Here is a 16,191-nt window from a genome sequence, read left to right on the forward strand (position 1 = left end):
TATATATATATATATATATATATATATATATATATATATATATATATATATATATAAATAAATTATTCCAAAATGTTAAAATCAAATAATGTTATAAATAAAACGAATAAAACAAAGATGCAAAGTGCTTCATTCGTCTAATTAAGAAAAAAAAATTAGGGTAAGATTCACATCTATATTTTTTTACTTGAGCCAATAAAAAATAACTCAAGTAAAAAAAAAAATATATAGATATTATTGGATGAATGAAACACTTTTTTTTTCAGTGTGCTACAGCAGGTGATTTTTAAATTAAATTAAGTCGATGTAATTCTAAGGTAAAATAAAAATGATCATCCTATACAGAACTGATATTTACTTCTGGCTTTTCAAACGTGTATACAAGTTCTACTTGAAAAAAAAAAAAGCATTTCAGTTTTGTCACAGTTTAGTCTGTATCGTTTCTCATCCAACAAGTGAGAAGTTGAGCTGAACATCCCTTCACTGTCTCCGCTTGTGCAGTGCGCGGATAGGTACGCTCGCCCAGCTTCAGTGAGCACAGGAAAGGGGCTCTTATTTGTTCGCTTACTGCTATCTGTGCCTGACATGTAGCTCTGCACTTCCAGTGCTGAACGGCTGCCCGTGTCCTGCGCACAGATTTAAAAATACTTCCACACAGATGACATTATAAGGAATGATTACAATGTAGTCTGTGCATGCAACCCAGTTCTGGAGAAATCGGCCCAAAAAAAAAAAAAAAAACTTCCGATTTATGGCCGGTTAACCGGTGCATCCCTATTTAACAGCTCAGAGTGTACAAAAACAGATGAGGCATGAAAATAAAACAGATTGTATGAATCTCAATCTATAAGAGGCTAAACTAAACAGCTCTACCTGTTCTCTCAGATCTTACGAAATGACATTTGTTCTTATTCTACCAGCTTTCTACATCATGCATGCTCATTTGTGAAAAAAAAAATTGATTAGGGATGTAAAATTTGTTTATTATACATAATATCCTTTCACTTATCTTAATTTCTTTCACCAATAGAAGAACATAAGACATGAACTGCAAACCTCTCTGATCACTAGCTGCACAATTGAATTTACCAACAGAATTTTCAAAATAAAAAAAGATTAAAAGATTTTCTGATGGGCAACATCACATGATTAGCAAAGAGTAAATAAAAGTAGATGTTTCAGAATTTCAAGAATTATTCCTCTGCTCCTCAATACTGCTTTAAGTGTACATTAAGAGGATTTTAGTGTGGTAGAAAATAACTTTAGGTTAGAAGATTATGCAGATATTGCCAAGTCTGTGTAGTGCGCTGTTAAAATGCATTCAAAGTAGAGATTCTCTGGGTTTTTACTAACACGGATTGCCTCTGAGTCTGACTGCAACAGCCAGATAAGTCTATAATGCAATATAAGTCCAGCGGCTAATTGGCTGATATGCGTGCATGAATACGAGGCATTGTACCAATCTTTAATATTATACCAATTTACATCCATTGCTCATTTAAAAAAAAAAAAAAAAAAACTAATGCTCCCGTTGGGTATATTCAGTACTAATGAATGTATTATTATTGATTAAAAATTGGGGGATTATTTAATATTTCATAAACCATAGGCATAGGTTTAAAAAATAAATAGACGGAATGTCACTAATTTGTGAATCTTTTTTATACAAGCTATTAGATGAGCTAGTTTAACCTAGGCAGTCTTGCCTGCTGTAGAAGAGCAGGCAATTCTGTGTAAGTTAGACCCTTATGCATCACTGCTCACTTCCTCTCTCCGTCTCTCTCTTTAAGTGCTGTCGCCACTTTAAAAACACATTATTTTCTCGTCAGCAGACAGACAGACACAATTTATATTTCACCATCTACCCCCAGCTGAGCCATTACGAAGGGCAGTGAGTGGGCAAGGCAGGAACTACAGTTAATGCTACATATTAAATCTTTTAAAGCTTGAGTTATGAAATAGTCCAGACAAGCCCTTTGTTCTTATCTCCTGCTTGTTTCCTGAAGTACTTTATTAGATGCTTTAATTCCTCTAATGAAGAGTTAAACACAAAAGTGATGGGTGAAGATTCATCTCTAGGGCATGTGTCTACAGTGTTCAATTATCCTGTTATATTCATTTACCCACACCAGTTAAGGTTTATTCAAATTTGTTCACATACATGCACATTTTATGCATGCATGTGTGTGTGAGAGGAAATATTCAGTAAGTGCCATGCTTGGGGAAATCAGGCAAAGCAGTGCCACAAGTGTTAAAGCACAACTCAGATTCAGTTACACCAGTATTTTAACCAATTATCGCCCACTGACTCATCACAATAGCGTAAAATTTGATATAGGTTAGCAATCAGAGTATGTGACTTACAAAGCAAACTATGCATGTGACCTAAATCAAAATGCTTCTCCAAATACAGGGGCAGGGGGTAGGATGTTTCTGCTAATCATAGAGTGAACCACTGAATATAAGATTAGAGATGATGGATAAACAAATTGCCAGTGGGACAATATAAAAGCCTAACTAATGTGTTCACTGTTGCAGAAATGTCCTCAGATAACACAGTGTCTTATTAACATAAAACTCCAATTAATGAAGGAATATGTCCAAAACAGTTGCATATCACTGATCTTTTTCTTTCTTTAAATACAAATAATATCAAAGATAATGTATACAGGCTGTTGATGTGACAGGAGTTTTGTGTGTTTATTGTGTAATACTTAAATTAAAAATCTTTTGTTTTGATGCATTGCAGCTGGTTTGAGCTGATTATAAGCTTGTCCTTAACAGGAGCTAGTTGCTTAGGACCAGTTTAGGACCAGCTCAGGACCAACTTAAACTAGCGTATGAGTGTAATGTTTAATGTTGTAATGTTTAATTGTAATGTTATGTTAAAGGACACTAGGGGCAGGCAAAGACCAGGTTAAGAAATTAGTAAAGCAGCAAGGAAAAAGTTAAGTTAAAGTTTGGGGTCTGCTTAGAAGGAATAAAAAATAAATTTGCTGTTCTACCGACATGGACAGGAGTTATTCTAAAAACATTATAAGGACCAGCTTAAACCAGCTCAAACTACTGTAGCTGTCATGTTTCAAAACTTACCTGTCATGGCCTGGGATTGAAAGAGGACTCAGATGCAGAGGAGCTGTGTGAAAATAGATGCTTTATTCTCGCCACATAAACAAAATAACATAAACAATAATTAAATACTGCTCAGGTAAGAGGAGATTCCAGAGCTGCCAGATCTCCTTGCTACAAGTCCTGATGCACAGGTGAACAGAGGGTAAGAAAATTATGCTTGCACTCATCCACAGAAAACTAGCAAAGACAAAACAATCTACTCACGATGCAGAACAGAAAAGCAGAGACAGAGGGGAAGCAGAGGGATTTGGGGAATAAACAACAGGTGGAGAAGAGTCAGCTCCTGATCTGTGCATTCCCGCTGCAAGATTAGCACTGATTGCCCAGACCACAATCTGCCAAAAATGACAGGACAACACAGACAGCAAGAACACCCGAGAAGGCACCCTGAACTGTGACAGTACCCCCCACATCAGGGAAGCCTCCTGGAAGATTCACCATGATACTGATTAAACTGATCAATGAGAAAATGATCCAGTATGTTGCGAGCGAGAATCTCTCCTCCGGACCATAACTCTCCAAGTCAATCAGGTAGTGGTGACCCCTACACCTAGAGGGGGGGGCAAAAGATGAGCTTGATTTTAGAAACATGGAAAACTGGGGGAAAAAATGGAAACAAAAATTGGTGAACCCCAGAAAACGTTGGACCACTCTATGAATATCTGGGGTGGGGCAATCTGCAACTGCTTTTACCATATCGAGATCCATACACATACATTCAAGGGAGAGAATAAAACCCAGGAATAGAAATGACCATGTGTGAAAGTCTCACTTCTCCACCTTGGTGAATAAACAATTCTCAAGCAGCCGCTGGAGTACTCGCCTGACATGCTGGACATGATTGTGCTAGTTCTGGGAGAAGATCAGGATGTCATCGATTTAAACAAAAACACGTCATTGACGAGTACTGGAATCCCGTCTGTGAGTTTGAAAGCCCGAATGACATGACCAAATATGCAAAATGCCCCATAGAGGTATTCACCTCCCACCCTAATCCAAACCAAGTGATAAGCACTGCGGAGGTCCAGCTTTGTAAAGATGGTCGCTCTCTGCAAGAGCTCGAAAGCTGATGACATCAATGGCAAAGTGAAGTGGTTTACAGTGAAGAAGAAGAACCCTGCCCCAGCTGGAGAGGAAGAGAAATGGATGATGCCTGCTACCAGAGAATCGTGAATATACCTCTCCATGGTCTCCCTCTCTAGTCCGGACAGAGAGTAAAAGGCGCCCCTTAGGTGGAGAAGTGCCAGGCAACAGGTCAATCACACAGTCGTCTGGATCTCCTCAGCATGATTACCAGACAGAGTTAGCATAACAAACTTAAAGTGGGTAATGTGAGAAGGGTGCCAAAAAGTGTCTTAGCTTCAATGGGGTTTGATTAATGCAGACACCTGAAACACAGCTCCACTGAACTGTAATGAGGCTTGAAATTCAGAACAACCACCACATGGCAGTCCAGTGGTAGTGACACTCACCATATGCTCTCCCCCGGTTAGCCGTGTTAGCTCCCTACCTGCATCAGCTCTTCCTTTAGGCAGATGAGGCATTGAGACTGCATGTTACAAGACGCTACTGACTCAGCAATAGTGATGTGCTCGCGGGGAAAATCCCACCTCTCCAGTGCCGGGAATGGAGAGCAATCCAGTCATCGATCCATCAACCCATCCAAGCTAGAGGGCAGCTCAAAGGAATAGATCTCATCCTTCATATGCTCAGTCAGGCGGTTACAAGCCACGAGTCCACCCTGCTGCCAACACAGAAGAGGGCCATGCTGCAAGTGGGCTCAGCACAGCTCCATTTTTATTTATTTTTTTAACAGGGCTGATCACACAGAAAAGCTGCTGTAGCTTGAATTGCTGAAAAACCTGATACTTACCATAATAGAAAGTTGTCAGAACACACAATGCATCGCAGTTTGCTGAGTATGTGGCTGCATAGCCGCAAACTGATTAGAGTGCTCAGGATGACACCTGTCCACTACCGAAAGTGCAATAATGGAGCAATGGAAGTAGTTTGCCTGGTGTGATTTATTAGGTTTTCTTTTTGATCAGGTGGAAGGCTGGGTGAATGTGCATCATTTAAATGGGAAAAGGATGCCGGCATCTGATTATCCTTCCTGCACCAAATTTACAGTTGGCACAATGCAGTCAGGCAGGTAATGTTCTTTTGACATCTGCCAAACCCAGACTGACCCATCAGACTGTCAAACAAAGAAGTGTGATTTGTTTCACCACAGAACAGGTTTCCACTGCTTTACACCACTCAATCCACTGCTTGAGGCCAGTTGCATAAACTTAGCCTTAATTTTAAGACAATGTCTTATTTTTTGGATTCAGCATAGAATAGTCTCCATTGCTATGTAATCGAATTAAAAACACATCATGAAGAAAAATAAAATGTTATTGAAATAAGTAGTCTTGTGCTAGTCTTGGCTGTATTTACTTTATCAAAAGTATAAGAAATAGTTCTGAAAATATATGTTTTCTATTTTAATATATTTTTAATATATATAATACTGTATACTTTAGTATAAAGTATTATATATTAGTGGCAACAACCTCCCACATTCTTTTTCAAACATTATTAGTTTCACTTATTCCTCTCATGGTGGATTTACTTGAACATAAGTAGATGAATAGAACTCGCCATAAAATGTACAAAGCTGGGAGATTCTAATTAAAATTCAGACTGAGCAATGTAAACTAAAATCCTTAGAACTTTGACAGGGATCACTGACGAAACTGGAGGGGTGAGTTAAGCACTGAAGACTAAAGTTATTTACATTGAAAAGAAGATAGTCACGCCTGACATCTTTAGATCTCTTATCAAAGAAAATTAGATTGTAAATATCTTGATAGGAAGAGGTTCTCCTCCCAACTTAACAAACCCTGAAGCTGTCAGATTAAGTATGTGGAGAAATGAGCTTAAAAGAAGGACAGAAAAAGCTATCTCATCAAAAGAGGACAGGAATCCCAAATGAGCACCACTGTACTGATAAATTCACAGGCTTCAGATGTTATCTTGTGTGAACTTAGTTTGTATAAAAGATTATGAAGACTGCTGATACGCCAAAACTCAACTGGGTTGCAGATAATTTTTGGTTCCAAAGGGAAACTAAAAGGAAGAATGCTAATGTTACTTACAGTATCCAAGTTCAAAGATACATAAAGTGCATTCCAATCTCCCAAGGTTCATGCTGCAATCTGCCTTGTATGACATAATATAGTAATTTAGGACGTCACAAAGTTTGTTGTTGTTGATGTTTGTTTCAAATGGATATTTTCTCTTTTTTAAAAAAAATCCATATATGTTTGTTTGATGCAATAAACTCTGAAATAATGTTTAGGTTTGTACAGTTGTCCAAATCATTTACTAGGTGTACAAAATTCTGATTATGTATTTATTTATTCTTGTTAAGTTTAAGCATGGAGTTCCACAAAAAGGGATAATAGGTAAATGATCACGTTCTAAAAAACATAACACTTTACAATAAGGTTGATTAGTTAAAGGTGCTGTAGGGAACTTTTGTAAAAAAAAAAAATATTTTTTACATATTTATTAAACCTGTCATTGTGTCCTGACAGTAGAATATGAGACAGATAATCTGTGAAAAAAATCAAGCTCCTCTGGCTCCTCCCAGTGGTCCTATTGCCATTTGCAGAAAGTCATGCGCTCCCGGTAAAAAACAACCAATCAGAGCTGCGGTCCGTAACTTTGTTTGTGTTCAAAATGTAGAAAAATGAACATAATAAGCGAGTACACCATGAATCCATTTTCCAAACCGTGTTTTTAGCTTGTCCTGAATCACTAGGGTGCACCTATAATAAATGTTTATATTCGGACTATTTTAGATTGCTTCGGGGGTACCGCGGCGGAGTAACCCAGTACCTTTGTGATTCTTCATAGACATAAACAGAGAGAAGTAGCTCCGGCTACAATGTTCTTTGGCAAGACGCAAGCAGTTCTGTTTATTAAAGGGGGGATGAAATGCTATTTCATGCATACTGAGTTTTTTACACTGTTAAAGAGTTGGATTCCCATGCTAAACATGGACAAAGTTTCAAAAATTAAGTTGTACGTTTGAAGGAGTATTTTTGTTCCCAAAATACTCCTTCCGGTTTGTCACAAGTTTCGGAAAGTTTTTTTCGAGTGCTCTGTGTGACGTTAGATGGAGCGGAATTTCCTTATATGGGTCCTAAGGCACTTCTGCCGGAAGAGCGCGCGCTCCCGTATAGCGAGGCTGAGCAGCACAGACATTTCACTGATCAGAGTGATTCACTGATCAGAGCGAGAGCGTCGCGAAAAGTCACAAAAGAAGTGTGTTTTTGGTTGCCAGGGCAAGACAACCCTGCACAGATTACCAAAAAAAAAAAAACAGCATTAAGGGACCAGTGGATGGAGTTTATTTTTACACAGCATCAACGGAGTTGTGCAAGTGTTTTTGTTTGTTACCTGCATTTCGAAGATGCTTGTTCACAAGGCCCAGTTTGACGACGGATTTGCGTATCGTTTATTTCTTAAGGATGATGAAATCCCAAGGAAAAAGGGTCACGATCGTGTGTTGGAACCGCAGGCAGTGAGTAAAACTGCTTCAAATATTTCTGCCTCCTTGTTAGTGCGTCCCCTCCCATGCCAGAGACCCGGGTTCGAGCCCCACTCAGAGCGAGTCGTTGCTGCTGCTGCTCTCATTCAGTTTCAGCCTCTGGATCTGATTCTGGATCATAAATAAACGGCTGAATCTGACTGTAAGCCATGGTTTGTTTTGGATGATGGGTTTTCCCTCACGGTAATGTCACAGCTTCCACATGCTCTCAACACAAAAGCCTATTCGCGCTCGTGATTCTTTAGCCCCTCCCACACGTCACGCCTCCAGCCGGTCGTGTTTTTCTAGGAAAAATCGGTACAGACTATCTTTCTCTTATGAATATAATAAAACTAAAGACTTTTTGGATTTATGAAGGATGCAGTACCACTCTATAGGTACTCAAGATTAACAGGATATTGAGTGAAAACGAGCATTTCACCCCCCCTTTAACCGCTAGAGCGTCAAAAGTTCCCTACTGCAGCTTTAACATTTGTTAACTAATTAACATAAACTAAGCATGAACAATATTCTGAAGCATTTATCAATCTTAGTTAATGTAATTTTTAGCATTTACTAATGCATTACTGAAATCAAAAGTTGTGCTTGTTAACATTAGCTCAGCTATCGAGAAGTAAATCCTTACAGGGATCAATAAAAATTTTATAACCGTGTACAGTGACAATACTAACGGATGGCACATGGACAAAACAGTCCACACATGCATGGTTCACCCTGGTTCCCTTTGACTGTGTAACATACTTAAGGGTTTGAGTAGTTTTGCATTTAAAGCCATTTTCTCTATTTTCCCATGTTTTTCTCTCAATAAACATGCCACCACCAATAGGCTAGTGTATTTATATATATATAAATAATCTGACATGAAAAGGCTTTGAAAAAGAACTCTATTTCCCAACTGGAATGATGTGCTGTGTCTGAGGAGGGTGAGAGTAAAGATAAAGCTGCAAGAATCCACTCACAAAGGAGCCATTAAACCTCTTCTGACCCGCTCCACTCTGTGAATAATCAACATGTTTACGGAGGAAGGATGAGGCTGTCACCTTTCTGAATTACATATTATCTGTATAGCAATGAAGCATTATTTCAAATGTATAAGGTACTCTGTGGTGTATTCTAAAAAAAAAAAAGAAAAAAGAAATCAAATGTCTGTCGGAGCTAATGCAAGCCTACGTACAAGACATTGGTCTTCTGTTGTATTAAGTTATTTCCATGTATCCTGACTGTAAGGGCAAGCTAAACAACAAGCTATGTGCAGATTCAGAATTACTCACACACACAAAAAACTAATGGTCAACATATTAGACTAGAATAACAAAGATCTACCTAAAGTACTTTGAATCAAATTGAAAATAGGGGCTTGAAAACTAGTTACTTTGTAGCACTAAATAAAGTTTGGTTACACTATTTGTTCTCAAAGCACGATTCATCAGGTAGAGTGTGAGTCCTTCAAAAAAAATCATAATGTGATGTTTGCATTTCTGGGTCCAATAACCAAATTTGTCAACTGAAATACAAAGTGATAAATGATAAGGCGATAAGTGGTTCCTCGCAAAAGCATATGTTTATTCAGCATATTGAAGCCTCTCCTCCACTGTTGCCTTTAAATAAATCTGCCTCATCTTCTTGCCAGTCTACAGTGATGCAGCTGCATTACACTTTTTTGCTAACCCTGAAGGCTCCCCCTACAGGAAAGGTTCTGCTGCTGAGCTCCTCCAGTTCCATTAGTTTGCCTGAGTTCTGTGATTGGTAGATATTTATCTGCTGGATCATGGGTAGTGTAGTTCTTCTCTAAGAATAAAACTTTAAAAATAAAAATTAAAGGAAAAAAAGCATATGAATAAATGCATGCAGTGCAATAACTGACACAGGCTTTAAGATAAGTGTATATACATATATCATTAACAAATCATTGCATCTCTCTTGGTAGATCTGTCGATTAAAGCTTATAAGTTGGCCATTTCCTAATTAGTGGGTTAATTTCAACTATATATATATATATGATATTTATATTTGAAAGCTGAACGTAGTTTGCATTGTTTCCCACAGTGATACTATAAAGATGCATCCTAACCCTATAGATATTTTGTTAATATGAAGATATTTTGATATATTCGAAAACATAGATATTGTATGTTAATGTTGTAGTAATACTTTATTAATATGATATTTATACAGAATATCCTTTCAGTTATTTATACAGATAAATCAAAGAAACATAATGAGTGATAAGAAGACCCTTTCTATATGACTGCAGACAAAATTAAATGAAAAATAAAAAATAATGGGAGTAAGAAAACCTTGTTTATCTAACTTACATTTGGTACATAAGTAAACTTAATTTGAAAATGTCAGTGCAGACAATATCACATTTGCAGCGATGCTACTTTGGTCATAAAAATAAATGAAATTAAAACAACTAAATGGCAATTATGTTTTATTAACCCCTAAATTATTCTGCAATTCTCACTAGCTGATAGAAAACCACAGAAGAACTTGTTAATGGCAAAGAAACACATAACCAGTCAGACTGGTCACTCGTACGGCACTATCAGTTTTATTTTTTCCATAACTAAATCATTTGATATATGTACATTTCAGTAACACGTTTAAAGAATTATGGTGTTTTCAATTCATTTTTTCAAATCTTTTAATTAAAATCTAAAAGCATTGGGCTCAGTTTCAGGGCTCAAACAGGGGACTCGTCAATTTTTTATAATAAAACTCCACACGTTCTGATGTTTCTGTAGTTAAATTATTTTAATACACTGTTGCAACAGAAAACAAAAAATAAAATCCTTAATCTTTTTTTTTTATTCTTATTAAACCTTAATCACCATATTTTACATTCCTGCCAAAAATATTTGGCTTCAGATGTGTCAGTTTCTAAAAAAATACTTCATTGCTCACTGGCAGTACAGGTATGTGTGATTTGTAATGAAGGAATAAAACTATAAAAATCTAAGTAAAATCTAGTTATGTTACTGTATGTGTAAAAGGCTGCTGTATCAACATAGAATGAGCTATTTAGTACAAAATTCCCAGTCATTATTAGGAAAATTCACAGCTGAACCATATTTTTCATGCTATATTACTGCAATACAATTTGACCTCACAAGTGGACTCCTTTTCTTTGAACTGTAACTAACGAATACATAAACATTAAATAATGATAAACAATACTTTGTGCAATCTTTAGGCATGCTTTCTACATGACCCTACAGTGTTTGTTTATAAAAAAAATAGAGGAAAGTGTCTTCTATAGGATAATCTGGTTTTGGAAACTCCTGTTGAGATCTTTATGAGGCAAAACGATAGAGTTCCTAATGATGACCTCTGATGGAATACTCACATTGCAGCCTAGAACAGAAATATAGAGTAAAGATGGTCAGACAAACTTCCTGTTGTGGAAAAATTGTTGCCACACACATGCAGTAGCAGGATGATTAATGGTTATAATTTCTTAACGAACAGCTCCACCTTCTGTACTAAACCTACCAGTACATCTCATTGATGTGGTTAAAACACTCTTCAGGTTATAATTAATAACTGCAGGTACAATATGACTACATTATATTATATTACCTTTCAAAAGTTTGGCATCAGTAAAAGGTTTTCGGTCACACTTTATTTTAAGGTCCAATTCTCACTATTAACTAACAATTAACTATGACTTTTGCCTCAATTAACTCCTGATTTGCTGCTTATTAATAGTTTGTAAGGTAGTTGTAAAGTTTAGGGTATTGGGTAGGATTATGGATGTCATGCATTATATGTACTTTATAAGCAGTAATAAACAGCCAATATGTTAAGAATAGACATGCTAATAGCAACTAGTTATTAGCGAGAATTGGACCCTGTACTAAAGTGCTACCAGGTTTTCTTTTAAAATAAATTATCATTCAGCAACAATGCATTAAACTGATCACATTTATATTGTTACAAAGATTTAAAATACTGGGTTTTTTTTGTTCAGCAAAGAATCCTGAAAAAATATACAACTGTTTCCACAAAAATAATAAGAAGCACAACAGTTTTCAACATTAATAATAAGAAATGCACCAAATCAGCATATTAAAATGATATTGATGAATTATCTTGTACTGTGTTCTCTATCTATGTTCCACTAGATTTTCATACCAAGGATGGTGATGGATGGGGTCAGACCTCCTTCCCTGAACAGTGTCTCGCTGTCCATCTTGGCATATGGGTCGTTGGGATTGGGGTCACTTGGAGTTCCTTCTACTCTTGCCCATTTCCCCACTGTACTGTCCCACCCAACAATACTGTTCAACACACAACAGTGATCCTGAAACAGAGACCCATTTATTTAATGATCAATTTCACTTTTCTTTCTGGCGTCTGATTGCCATTGTTACAAATATGAAAACAGAAGCATTCGGCTCCACCTGTAACACGGCTCCATGTAAAATGATGGACTCCCTCACTCTTACACCTACTCCAATTGTGACTGCTTTGCCAATGGAAACATTAGGACCCAACTGAACAGAGAGAAAGAAATTGATTATAATACAGAAACATATATTTATATAAGTTGTTGTCAATGTACTTACCACAGCAGAGGGATCAATGTTTGCTGTCGGGTGGATATAAACATCTCCTGAAGGTGGAAAACAGATCATTTTCAGTGGCCTTGTAGATGCACATGGTTTCATAACACAACTATTCAGTTCTATATTTACACAGGTAAATTATGTTTAACAAAAACACACCTAAAGAGAGCGAATACTTCATGCAACATACCTATAATTTTGGGGGTTCCGTCTTGGTTTGTGGCTAGTCTCTCAGGATGTGTCTGATGATACTGCTTGAGGTACAAACGACTAGCATATATTGCAGACCTGTATTACATTATATGAGATCATGTATAAGAAACAGTGGCAGAAAGTGGAGATAAGTAAAAACTGAGAGAAAGACAGATTTACCCTGCAGACTTTATCTGACTCCAGAAATGCTGCGTTTTGTAGACAAAGAGTTTTTTCTGTCCTGCTAGGGTTGTAAAGATGTCCTGCTCTAGCCGAATCACCTCTGGCATCTGCTTGCCATTAGTGAGCTCTTCCCTGTGGAGAAAAAGGAATAACTCATTTCAGTGCAAACTGTCAGACCAGCCTATTATTATACACGTAAATCTATCCAGGGAAGGCTGCAAAGGCTGAATTATGTTAGTGACACTCACTGGATCCTCTCTTGCTGGTTCCTCTGGAAAACCTTCCCAATGTGGCCAAAAATATCTGGTGTGAACAAATAGATACCACAGTTGATAATGTCACTTACAAAAGTATTGGGTTTCTCCACAAAATGGAGCACCTGAAAGAAAATGAGGGATAATTAGCACACTGTGAAAAAGTAAGCATCTTCTTAATGGCATTTATTAAACAGAATGTTTGTCCATCATATTTCACAGTTTTATTTATAGTACCTCATTTGTCTCATGGTTTTCCACAATGCAACCGTAGTTCAGAGATTGTGTTCTATTGGCCTGCAATGAGAGATATATAGAAACAAACCTGACACAATTAACCTCTGTTTCCACAAAATTAATAATCAGATTCAGCACCACTATTTTCAATGGTGAGATCTAAAACTAAAACCCCAAATCAGCATAAAATAATGATTTCTGAACGATCATGTGACACAGAAGACTGGAGTAATGACTGGAGTCATTATTTTACATGAAATATATTAAAATATTTAAATAGAAAACAGTTTTTACAATTTTTTCAGTTTAATAGTAATAATTTGTCATAATATTAATGCTTTCACTGTATTTTTATTTAAAAAAAATCACTCTTGGTGAGCATTGGAGACTAATTTAAAAAAACATTGTTTGTTTTAAATGTAAACTTTAGAACAGTACTGTATATTATATTAAAGAATATTATATTATTGCAGTAAGACATTTGGATTAAATTCCCAAGACCACATAGTATTACCATCTCTCTACGGTATACCTACTGTAGTTCCAAGTAAGACTCCACAATGATTCTCGCCATGTTGACGGTGAAACCGAAGCATTTCCTTCAATGGGAACTCAGAGCATACATCAGCATTCATGAGGAAAAATGCAGCTGGACCCCCAGACAGGATCTGGTCACGAAAGTGATAGATCCCTCCACCTGTACCCAGGGCAGCAAACTCCTGCAGGTACCTTGAGATTCAAAAAGGAAGAAAATGTGTTTAATTCTATGGATTTGATTGTATGTTTAATTACAGAGCTATCAGATCTGTAAAACAAAATATCAATATAGCAGCAAAGTTATTATATAACACAATGAAGAGCTTCAATTTGGCCTTATTTAAAATAGCTAGTGATCTGAACCAATTTCTACCGTATTGGGATTTTAAACTCCTGCTGAGAAGAAGAAATGAAGTGGTTAAGCTCGTCATTGGGCTGATAAAAACCTATTAATATGATCTCTTTCATATCAGGAACCTGTATAAAACAGAATAAAGCATGGCAAACTTTCAAAACAGATAATGAATACTGTGAATAATGTTAAATTTGATGTTTCACGTGTACTCTAAACACAATCAATGGTCTTACTTGGGCACAGGCTTCTATGTGATGCTGCAGCATGGGAACTCCTGCCACAGGGAACAGAGGTTTGGGCACCTCGAATGACAGGGGGCGGAACCTGGTACCTGAATGCAGGGCATATTAATGAATGAATGCGTTTTAATATCGATATTCCAACATGTTTTCTACTTTTATATTAAGACCGTTAATTTGTACAGCTAAGTTGATTTTATGATATCGGACGCGCTCACGTAGCTACGTCCTTTGCGCCACGTCATCGTACACTGTTGTTGTGGTATCAATTATCTGTCATTCATAACATTTGTACAGTAAAAATAAATAATAATAATCAATGCCTCACCTTTTTGAGGGCCCCCAATTATGATAATCGCTTTTAACATCTTTCAGATATGAGGCAGTTAACTCTTCAGGATGACTGAAATCTGATTTAATACGCTGCAGTATCACGTACAGTTTTTTTTAAGTAAGTTAATTCTTGTAAATCTGTTTATGCAAATGAATGGTTACGAAATTTTTTAACGAAATAAAGAGCGACTTCTCAGTCAATTTCTTTCTGACAACGCGAAACTGAGTCCAAATAATAAACAGTAAAAGAAAGGGTCCAAATCTAAACAACTGTAATGCGGAAGTGATTCTACTGTAATCCCGCCTACTATGACGTGTCTGCTGCACTTGCCAATCACGTCATCTGTGTGGAGATACAGATCAACTTATGTACAGACTGGTCCATTTGTTCCATATTTAGTTCAAACAAGCATTAAATAAGATTTAATAAAGACTACAATTCAGGCCTCACGATTATCTTATATTATATAGGCAGATAATAACAACAACAACAACAACAAAAAACATTTCTTTACGTTTCTCTCCATAACGTCATTTCACACGAGGATGGTTGGGTCAAATGATCTACCACGAGATGGCAGACCTAGCCTTTTCCCACAGTCTAGTCTGGTAGATTTCATAGATTGACTGATGTTTGAAATCATAATGAATATAAAGAAGATAATAAAGAAGAAACACTGTAAAATGTAGTTTAAAAAATATTTGCCAAGTTGTTTTTTATATAATTTTATTTTGGTCTCATGGCCTCCATTTATGTGCATAAAATGTATAACCATTTTCTAATTACTCTAAAATGTAAAACCACATTACTTTAATATATTTTCCTTGGGCCTTGAATATATATATATATATATATATATATATATATATATATATATATATATATATATATATATATATATATATAATATTTTTTTTAAATTTAAAAATATATAATCATCTATATTTAGTTTTAAATGCAAAATAAATGGGGGGGGGGGGGGTGTTGGGGTATACCAAAGCCATATTAATAGAGGTTTATATAGTAATAGCAACTAAATTTAGCTGTAACATGTAACAGCCATGAATCATGAATTGATTATATAATTAAAAGTCATGTTTCAAAGTGAAATGTCCAAATAGCTTAACAGGCCTGAAACATTATATATTACATGACAACATTCTCTAAAAAGAACCATTGTTGAACAGTATACAGAAGCATTAAATCATAACTGGTATGAGAATTGCTGATTGACCTGGAAGTCCAAGTCTTTATGGACATTTAAGGTTCTGGTCTCAGAAGAAGAAAGACCACACAAGCTGTTCTGTAAACAGTGTCCCCTTGCTTGTCTGCCCCAGATGAGAGCCTCTCCATTCTCAGATACAAAGCATATAGTAGTGTTCCTTTCACACCACTCTAGGTATGGATATTAAGGGATCCCATCTCTGTTCTGTCACACAAACTGTTGTTTTACTATTTCAGAATGTGTCATGGGTATTGGCATAATTTAAATGCAAGGAGGAGATGAGTGTTTATTAATGATAAGAAATGTACCAGTTGTCAGTTTATTGCTATAAT

General features: G+C 36.4%; 1 protein-coding gene across 1 annotated transcript; it reads right to left on the minus strand.

Moving 5' to 3' along the window:
- Positions 1–10,270: 10,270 nt before the first annotated feature.
- LOC113050779 (mannose-1-phosphate guanyltransferase alpha-B) lies at positions 10,271–14,930 on the minus strand. The gene is made up of 12 exons (XM_026214073.1): positions 14,629–14,930; positions 14,295–14,392; positions 14,080–14,183; positions 13,706–13,898; positions 13,170–13,229; positions 12,927–13,057; positions 12,676–12,810; positions 12,494–12,591; positions 12,304–12,350; positions 12,139–12,231; positions 11,870–12,038; positions 10,271–11,089 (listed from the first exon to the last, which is right to left on the minus strand). Exons 1-12 carry the CDS (start codon positions 14,666–14,668, stop codon positions 10,989–10,991), a joined length of 1,269 nt encoding a protein of 422 aa, XP_026069858.1. The 5' UTR covers positions 14,669–14,930; the 3' UTR covers positions 10,271–10,988.
- Between the last annotated feature and the right edge of the window lie 1,261 nt (positions 14,931–16,191).

Source organism: Carassius auratus, chromosome 31, assembly GCF_003368295.1.
Source record: "Carassius auratus strain Wakin chromosome 31, ASM336829v1, whole genome shotgun sequence".
NCBI lineage: Eukaryota > Metazoa > Chordata > Actinopteri > Cypriniformes > Cyprinidae > Carassius > Carassius auratus.